A 10,633-nucleotide genomic window follows, 5' to 3' on the forward strand; every position below is an offset into this window, starting at 1 on the left:
GCGTGCCTCGTGCTCTGAATCTGTCGAACGTGTTTGCTCGTACGGTTTAATACGTAGACCTGTTCGTCCATGGAAGATCTTAAGAAAACGAGAGGGAAAGTGACGATTGCAATCTCCGATGCTCGACGTGTTACATCTGGGAAATTTTCACGTTTCAAAGTGTAATAAATTAAAATATGAAGTCATAAAATTCTCAATCTAATTAATTTGAATATATAAATGTTTACGGTTCTCTATTTTTGAAATACACTATGAATCGCGCAAACCACTGTCGAATTCTATTTCGAGAATTAATGCGAGAGCGTACTGGTAACAGTGGCAATCGGGTGCGTTTGCCTCGCATTAGATTAACGAGGACGAACGCTCGTAAAGCTTCCACAGGCTGGCCTAAATATAAGCGCCTACAAAGTTTCTCATAACGAACGATGTAATCCGGACTTCCTGCGGCTTTGGATATCCCGGATACGAGTAAGGTTTATCCTGTATTTTACCCGAGATTCTCCTTGCCCATTGTCTTTCGGGGAAACAATGACAAAAGCTGGTGTACGTTGCTGAAGAAAAAGAATAGAACGGATTAAGGAAACTACCCCTCGTCGTAATCCTAATTATGAATATCTAATACCTTGACGATTTTTTATCATTTTCATAAATCTTTTCAATTATTCAAACTTTAACCATCGGATGAATCAATCCAGCGATCAAACTGAACAACCAGATCACGACCGATCGTGTCCATGTAGGTAGAAAAGTTAGAAGGCATCGATTTGAATGTCAAAGCGAGCGAACAAGAATCGGTGGCGTCTCTATCGGTCCGATCCAAGAGCCTCGATATATCCGTAGCTAGAATAAATTACGCGGCTAGACCTTGTCGACCTTTCGCGCAAACTTTTCCGCGGATCAACGGCTACGTAACCGATGCCATTACCCGCGTTTCCTAGTTCTGTCGACATTATTTATATCCGTCGTCGCCGGAGGAGCTGGAGCAGAAACGTTTATTCGTGGCCGGCGTGACTCACGAGGAGAACGAGCACCTTCTTTCTCGAATCGAACCAATATAAAGTGTACAGGGGTTGAAGAAAATAATGGAAACACTTGTTATGGATAAGAATCCCCTGTATTGAGACCTTTAATGAAAACTATACTGTTTCTTTCATGTGCAAGGCGAGGTGTTAATTAAGTAATTAAATGGAGTAAGGAAGCAATTGATTGACAGATATATTGAACGGTGTTCGAGCATATTTATCGATGACAGATGAAAGTTTATCGACACATAGAGAATAGTTGCGATGAAACGGGAGAACCCACTCGCCTTGGTTCCGAAGGGAGACATAAAAGGAGAACGGTTCTAAGCTCGTCGAAGCACCTGTCATTAGACCCGCCTTGATACGTCCTGCCATGCGAGAAGAAATTGATGGAAAGGATGAGGTGCATCTCCCTTAACCCTCGATAAATCAAAACTTTTGTATTTACGAAAATATACTTTTCTATTTCTATCTGAAGCTCGCACGAATGCCACTGATCAAGAGCTTAATGAAAATCCAAGCTTAACTAAGGAAGACAGAAATACTTCCGTCAGAAGAACTTTTATCTATCCGTCAGATAAAGCTGATAAAGATTGTTAAATGAAATAATTGCGTAATTATAACTGAGTGGTAGATAGGAAAAAAAGGTTTAAAAAGAACTTGATTGCTTCAATCTCTGTAATTGTATAATAGCTTATCAACATAATTTGATTACAGTTAAAATTACTTCATTAAAGGATTATCTAAATATTCCACATGAGATGTTTGGCGAATGAATTTTTATTTTTCAAGATTCTGCCAGAATTTTATATTTTTGTAAATAAAATTCCAGGCACGAAACCTGTCGCTGCTTCCAAGGCTCGACTATCCTCTTATAGACGCATAATTAATTTAACGACGCCTCTAAACGCAAGAGAAAATTAACCACAACGACGCTATTATTTCGTGTTACGCGTTCAACAAACACGACTCAATTTGAATCGCAATTTGAACAGGAAAGCGTAGATTGAACCAAACGTCACATTAGTTGCATGCGTTTGCAAAAGAAGAAATTACAGCATTTCACAGTGGTCGTGGGCAAATGAAAGCTGATATTTCATTATCGAAGTGGCAACCAACGCGATGAAACGGTAGAAGCCACTTGCTGTTTACTTTCTGGGACGAGGACTTAAAAGGAGAGCGTGGTCGTCCTAACTCGTAGGAGTACCAGCCACTTAGAGTACCTGAACCCTCAAGTCCAAATTTTCTGGTACACTTTTGAAAAATTCAAAGTTTTATAATTATTTTTCATTATTTTTGGCATGATGAAAAGATCAACGAATTTTTAACAATGGAAGATTGTTGCGAATCGTCGTAGTACAATTTTAAGTTATTCCTCATTTCGAAGTGAATGAAATACGCTTACGGAAATAACACTTACGTAGCTAGTTTCTTCCGTCAGCGGAATTACATTTCTTCATCGACACAGGACACGTATGACTCAAATGAGCAATTTTGAATAACGATGATTCAGACCCGTCGATTCTTCGGCAATCACACATATTGCTGGAATCGTGTAGGTCACCGGTGACCAAAAAAGCAGATACCAAGAATCCTTAATTACTGTGATGACCAATTTCGGCATTCGTCATTTTGGTACTTGATTTCTTCTGCGTTGCTCTTGTGGTTTTAATTCATGTTTGATAGTAAACACTATGAACAGTTTGATACACCCTTCCTTTTCTTGGAATATTCTGTGTCATCAATTTACACACAGTATTGTTAAAAAATCAATCTTCACACCTAGTGATCGATAGCGTATTAAGTCATTTAGAATTTAGATAGATAGTTTCATTATAAATATATATTTGTATTTTTCCTTATAAACGGAAGTTGTCATTTTTACTGTTTCAAAACTGACATGTTTTTAAGATAAACGTTAATTAAATCTCCAAGCTCTTATTAAGGAATGACTGTTTCAGTGATAAGAAATCATGTTTACAAATTATGTGTTTTTAAAAGACTAACACATAAGAAAATTGGAGTTGTACCAAGCTTGCTGTTATCGTCACCTCAATATCATACTGAAAAATTACCTTTCGAAATGTAATATTTATCTTAGCGCTGAGCAAACTCCATTGCAAATGCAATACTGAATTGCAGCATATTTCTGTTCAACTTTTTTCATTTTATTTCAATTTTAAATTAAGAAATATTCTTATTTATGAGCTAGACATTACACAATATACTAGTCAAGATAAAAATTCTTCACATTACTCATGATAAATGTAACTTTTTGTCAAACTCAATTGCAAATAAAATTTGAATAAGACTTCTCACATTTCTTCTCATTCACCAAATCTTATGCATATGCAATGCAATTTGCAATACCGAGCGCAAATGCGAAATTCCATAATTCACTTGAAGAACAAAAACCAGAATGCACGATAAAGAAAAAACTTACCATCCTCGACCGTTCCTGTCCCGGTACACCGAAACCGCGAATCCAAACATGGATCTGCTCTCGTTCCTATAAACCGCGTAATGTCTCGTCTCCACGTTGAACGCTTCGGAAAACCAGGATGGTGATCCAACAAAAAATATCAGGCCGATTAGGCCAACGATCATATTCGTGATCCACATATTTCCACGTCTTTTTATCATTTTTCACACACACGTTGGTTCAGTCGTTTCGATACACTGTCCACGCACCAAGTGTCATACGCGCGATCGTGATCGAAGGTAGGACCGATCGTTCGTGAACGACGGGGGTGGTCAGTCAGGGTGCCGGTAGCGATGGGAGCATCGACGACATGTGGCTTCCACGAGACCTTTTTAAGACACTGTGGAACAGAAACAAATGGCAAAGCACAACTGACGAACGGTAAGGTATTGGAGGGGGCAAAGAGTCGTAGACGTATGCTTGACGGACGGTCGCGGACAGACTGAGTTGAAGTCCGTTCTTTCGGTTACTCTTCGCTCTCTTGACTCACGAGGGCTGTAACTCCCACCCACTGCACGCGCTTCCGAAGTTGCGCTCCGCTTCGACTGCGTACCGCCACCGACAATCAGACCGCGCAAGCCTCTGATGTCTATTCTATTAATTTGGATGATACTAAATGTTATTCTACATTTACAATTTCTTTTTCTAAGAAAAATCAATCCCCTCCGTTCCCCACCATGATTTTTTAGGCACCCTACATACGAGGTGGAGCAATAATTTTGTGCATTATTAATATTTTCTTTATTTGTAAAAATATGAAAAAATGTTGTATAAAAATTTGCATTCTATGAAGAGGAATGCAATGTTTTATAAATATTTTCTGCATGTATGGAGGGTTGAAACAAATTTTAAGATCATTTTCACTTCTTTAATTAGAAATCTACATTTTCTTTTAATGTTAGTAGATTTCTTGAAACATTCTGCATAAAAAATGAGAATCGCTTATCCCCTATTACCATATTGACCCACCTTACGCGTGAAGACGTCGGTTAAACAGTATTAAGGAACCCATTTGATTGTACAGTAACTACAGAGGCAAAAGACTGGACATGCCTCTGATATCACCCATGATATGTCGGTACGCTGATGCTTCGGGGTCTCTGACACCCCAAGATGATATTACTTCACTTCACTTCATAAGTTTCCCTCTATTGAGGGTGGCGTAATCTAGGGACTTGATTTGTCCCTTTTTGCCCAATGAAAAGTTATCGGCTACGCGCATTATCGCGCCATTTTCAATTACATTATTCATGCTATATGCTTCTGTACTTTTAATTCCACTCATACTTGTCCGTACTTTTAAGTCCACTCATCTTACTCGCTCCTTTCCATCCCCCTTTTAGTCGCCTCTTACGACAGGCAGGGGATACCGTGGCCGTATTCTAAGCCCCCCGAGCCACAGGGGGTCAAGATGATATTAGGTCGGTGTACAGAAGTAGACACCGGGGTCCCTCACACCCCCAGATGATATCAGGTCGATATATAGAGAGCGCCATCGATACGACGCGGTCCCTGACATCCCGGATGCCATAATGTCAGTATGCAAACTCAGGTAAGTATCCTACTATATTTTCTTCTAGGTGTTGAAGGAATATTTTTTGAAGGAACAAATTCGAAACCGCTTGAAAACAAAAGCATGTCCTCCAGTCTTGTTGGATCTGGAGTCCGCGCTGGCAGATCTCAGATTACTTTGATACGGCAACGTAGAGCTCGAAACTCAAAGATATCATGCTGCCATCTTCCTTACCGTTTGTTACTTATATCACATTCTACTATACCGATTGCGGTTGGAATTCTATCACAGCATTTGTAGTGGTAATAATGAAAATTAAAAGCCACTGGTGCACTATAATACCGACAGTCTGTCGTCGGTGACTAATAGCGCTGTATTAGAATTCTAATCGATTGGTATTTCAGGATGTGACATATGCGACAAATAGTAAGTCAATTTCAACATTTTTATTTAACTGTCAGGCTATTATTTAAATTACATAGAAGCTACAGAATATTTTGGTAATGCTAATATAATGCAAAAATTGTTTATTTTACGTACATGTGCAATTTTTGGTATATTACTTTCGTCGTTCATTCTTAGGTGGTGCTGATGGTATCATTTTCAAATCCCTAATTGATACATAATTAGAAAACATGCTAATGAGAATTGTGCTATATTTTCTATCACTTAAATTAATTTATATGCGAAAATATTATATTATACATAAAGTATATTAGATCCTTGGAAGCAAGTTAGGAAGAGTAAGGCATTTTTTGAAGCATATAACAAACGTACAATATTCAGTGCAATGTTTCTCCACATCTTCGTTTTTTTAAATGATCAATATCCAATTTTACACGGCTTGTATACGAACACATGGCAATATGGAGGCTTTTCGAAGCTCAAAGCTTGTTTGCAGACGGTATCGCCGTGACCCAGGAACGGCTTTTCATGTACGTCTCAACTATCGTTATGTAAATTGACTCAATTTTGTGATGTGTGTTCTGCACGGGATGAGCATGAACACGTCGAAGCCTTCGGGGTCTATTGATGCGTGTGCAGGGTATTTCAATCGGGTAAAATCAAGATCCCTTGATCGTCAAATTTTAAGGGAGAAAAAGTATCATATCAAAATAAACCTAAACACGTACAGAAATCCAACGCGGTATTTAACTCTGTATATTTTTAAAAAGAAAAGAAGAAACACGCTTCTTCCACGTTAAAGGAATCTGTGCAAAGATTAATGAGCAATTTCGATGGGTCACGCACGATCGATCTTGGGGTTTATTGCAAAGGGATAAACCGAAGGCGGATTATCGCGAGTGGTCCTGTCGCATCTGTCATACACAACGCGTTATTATTCCATTTCTATACGCGTCTTGCTGTTTCTCTCCCTATTGCCAGGATCATGCTCTGCCGATCCGAATCCTAGTGTAATCTCGCAATCGGATTATCATGCGGAACCGTGAACGAAATCGAATCACCGTGATGGAGATATACGGTTCAGCCAATAAATACACCAGCATCTTTCTAATGTAGGTGAAAACGAGGTAACGACAAGGGATTAATGAAAGGAGAGTGAAATTCTTGTTTGCCGACAATAATATCCTTAATGTGTCACTGTTTCGTTTCAAAGACACGGTCCAATCTTGATCCTCGAAAAAGCCGCAGACTTGTCGCGCCGTAAGGAGTATAGCACAACACGTTTTTTCCATTTTCATTTGTCGGAACGGTAAAAAGAGACGGGCTGAGGAGCGGAGGAGAGGATGGGAGCATTGGGGGTGCAATTCATATTTGTCCGTAGGCAGCAGCGGAATTGCACCTTTAATCAAGATTTCTACCAATTTGCGAGCGCCGACGGCGCGAAGACAAAGCCTATTGTTGCCGTAACTGGTTGGGGCTTCAAGTGTTCCAACGCAACGGTGAGAGCCCGATGCGCGTACATACCGGGTGTACGTTTCAATGAGTCCAGTTCAATCGTACGATTGATCTGTTGAATACAACAGAAGCCTTAAACTCTTCTCAGGACAGATACAAAATTAACAGGTATTCAAATACAACACCTTTGTTCTCGAATAAAATTACTGCTATAAACCCTTTAATGCCTTTTAAAAGACACTGATCAGAGACTGTACAATTTTTGTAAATTGTCTAAATGACCAGGGCATGCCTAAGGATAAATAAAATCATTGAAATTTATTTAGTTTCACTCGGAAAATTCGTGGATGTTTGAGAAATCGTGGATATCGATAGGCACACCCGTTATCCACAGAGCATACACGCGCCTTCGCCGGTCTGTGTCGGGCCAGGAGTTGAGACGAGTATTCTGGAGCGGAGGCTGACGCTCAGGGACTGCCAAGCTAGTCGCTTCGCATCCCAGAAGTCCCTACCCCACCGTTTGCTTCCGGCTAAGCCCGTTGCCACCGCGTCCCAAGCAACTTGAAGCCACTCGTACTTCTGTTTGTGTTTGCTAATTGTGAATTGTCTACTTCTTGCCGGTGGCCCGCGTGTACGTGGCGCAGATAGACGGAGAAAGATAAAGGAAGAAGGAAGACCGACCGAGGAACGGGTAGCAGAGTGAGACAGAGGGGTAGTAAAGGGGTGAAGAGAAGGGCAGCTCGAATCGGTGCAAAAGGGAGAAGGATATACGTACGCGTGTACGGAAACGTAGAGGCCGCATGCGAACCAAGACGAAGCGAGCATGTCGTCTACGGAATGCTCAGACCGAGGAAAAACCACCCCTTTTCCACCCCTCGGGCAACGTAGCCCGGTTTGCTACTATCCCTTCCTTTCCTTACACCCACTAGCGACGGCCACTCCTCACCCTAAGCCCTCCGTTCTCTCCCTTTACCCCTCAGACACTCGAGTTTACCTCACTAGTCACTGCTTACATGAGTACTACCCACCAAGAGGCACCCGCGAGCAAAAGGGTACCAATTTTTAGTCATCCTCTTTCTGTACCTCCTATCCCTTCAGGTAACGTGACGCTATGGCCTCTTACCTTTCAAACGAGCTACACTATTTCCGAGGGAATCGTGTGTGCCTTTTGTTTCTCCTACAAGTGCGCCGGCTAGTTTAAGTATCCTGATAAGTTTTAAGACGATTGCCGTTTGAGGAAGGTGTTTTAGGGCGAGAATATATGATATGCTACAATTTCAATGTACAATTTAAGTTTCTCATTTGCTAATTTGTCTAATTAATATAATACTAAATAATAAAACATTGTTATCAGTGTATTTATAAGATAGAGTTAGTTATGTATAAATCATGTACGATTTCTCAATTCTCGTTGACATTAAACCTCCCTATCCCAGGAATCCCTACACCTCCGGATGAAAAAATTGGACCAGTATAATTGAGCTAACCGGACAAGCTGCAACCCCTTTCGGTCGGCGATAATGAGTCCATTTTTGGCGCCCCGGTGGTAATATCGCCTGGTCACGAAATAAAGCGGAATCGCGGCGTATTGTAAGGAAAATGTGTTGGCACACCCTCCGTCGGATGCTGCCAGGCTGCTCGGTCGAAACATACCCCGGTCTCTCTAGAGACGAGGGACATATTGTTTGGTTCAGTAATTCCTCGCGTTATTTCCCGTGTTTGCTTTTTATCATTGTAAACTGATATATTGTCCGGGGTAACTCCACCCTTCGCAAGTACCCCGGGAAAGAGAAGGACGAAGGGAAGGGAAGAGCGGGCAAGATGTGGACAAGAGGAGAACCATGTCTGACCAATGCTCGCTAGTTCAACTTCGTGGACCGAGCGGAAACGAGATTACTCGCGAACACGCCTGACTGTTTCATTCGGCGTGCACGCAAATATACGTGGACATGCATAGACGCGGATGGCAAACAATAAAAGTATACAAAGGACGAGAAATTGAAATTGATTGCCCCGGGAAGCGCGAAACCGTAATGGAGACACATTATTATAGGTAAATACATTCTATTTTAATATTGTAGCATAATATTTTAATATTCGTCGCTTTCAATATTTTGTCACGTCGAACAGTGACGAGGATATTCGAATCTAAATTTTCCTTTGTCTTTCGAGTATTTGCTAATGACACTGCGTCGCGTACGTTCGTCACATGACACGGCACGTGTGCCAACACCAAACTCGTCGCCAAGCAAACAACGAATTAAGCTTTATATCCCTTAACCACTTCAATCACCGATAAAACCCTATCGAACGTAAGATTTGCAAATAAACCCACGGTCGTAGGTTCGAGAAGTTAATACCAGAAATTTCTGTTCAACGTCGATCTTTTTGAAAAGAATTGATTTTCAACATACTTCGGATCGTTCGAAGGCACGAAGATCCAACGGTGCTGCGAGAAACGCGGTACGGAAGAAGCGTATTTCCACCCTTGCATTCAGCACCGAGCTCCATAATCCGTTAATCACAGTGGACGTGGTGGAAGGGTAGGAAACAGGCGCGTAATCTAAGAAAAGGCGTCGGAGCATTGGCGTCGCTAGAAAGTGGTTGTAAGTGAATGAAAGTGGATGCAAAGGTGGAGGTGTGGTTGCTACGAGGTCGTCTGCCTGGCAAAGCTTGGCATGATCCGCCACGGAAGACAGAGGTTTGTCTGTCTTTATCAGCCAGCCCAGGTAGAAACCCCTCGAAGCCCGGCTACGCGTCTCTACCATTGCCACCCCTCAGGAAAAGCCCAGAGGGTGACGGACGTCCCCGATTGGCGTGGCTCCCTCGAACCAGGGAGGACATCGTGCACCCCTATTGGCTCCTCACGAATCCATACTCGGTATTCATTCGTTGGCTCATTCGTCGACCCCACGATCCTTTCTCTATCTCCCTCTCTCCCTCTCTCACTTCGCTAACCCCCGTTGAAAGCTCGATGCAACTCACCCTTCGCATCGTCACGGAAATCTTTTCAATGCATTTCACCGCCAGCTTTCACCGTTCGCCGGATATTTTTAAGCAAATATTGTTTTTAATAAAAACGCACACTGGTCCTCGTTAACGCGGTCTGCTCGATGCCCATGATTCATAGAGGAAGCGAAAAAAGATCTTGCATTTTCCTGGAAGCTGTTTGCTGTTTGTCTTGTTAATCGAGTTAGGTATATTTATACCGAGATCTAGAAGCTTTTAAACACTAAAAATTTCATTTATACCTCTGTTCCAAAAGTCTTACGATTCCATCGGTAATACCTTTGAAAGGTAGCAGCAGCCAGGCGAATCATTGGTATCAAAAGAATCATTCGTTCGATCCTTTTCAAAGGAAAATCCAGGGTGACGAAATTCGTCGATCCTTAATCCGGTGGTAACGAAAAAAGGAAGAGGATCGATGAAAAGTGTCGAACACTCGGAAGGAACTTTCGCCTGCACTTTTAACGTCGCCGCGCTCTCCGTGTCGCCTTCGTCCCAATTGAATGAGGGATAAAAAAAAAAGCAGGGTAGAAAAGAAGGTGGCCAGGCTGCACGGAGGAAAAAGACGAACGATAGAAGGTGACAGAGATGGACAGGGATAAAGCGTTCTCCTTGGGGTGTTGCAGCCTATGATCGTGTAACTAGATGGGCGTGTTTTTAGCTTGCTCTTTGCTCCGCCCCTGGTACCGCCCCATTGGTGGTTGCTGCTACCTACAACTCGTGACCTCCCTTCACCCTTCTGCCTGCAGC

General features: G+C 41.9%; 1 protein-coding gene across 3 annotated transcripts in view; it reads right to left on the bottom strand.

The window, feature by feature from the left end:
• The window catches only part of if (integrin subunit alpha inflated), a 51,869-nt gene extending 47,884 nt beyond the window's left edge, over positions 1-3,985 (bottom strand). For 2 of the 3 annotated variants that reach the window (XM_034322386.2, XM_034322385.2), the window contains exon 1: positions 3,466-3,985. In XM_034322386.2, the coding sequence (XP_034178277.2) occupies positions 3,466-3,665 (200 nt within the window). In that variant the 5' untranslated portion in view covers positions 3,666-3,985. Of the gene's footprint in view, positions 1-2,442; positions 2,589-3,465 lie in introns of those variants that run through there. The other variant, XM_076688097.1, reaches the window with a different exon arrangement.
• Positions 3,986-10,633: the final 6,648 nt, after the last annotated feature.

This window comes from Osmia lignaria, chromosome 4, assembly GCF_051020975.1.
Source record: "Osmia lignaria lignaria isolate PbOS001 chromosome 4, iyOsmLign1, whole genome shotgun sequence".
Taxonomy (NCBI): domain Eukaryota; kingdom Metazoa; phylum Arthropoda; class Insecta; order Hymenoptera; family Megachilidae; genus Osmia; species Osmia lignaria.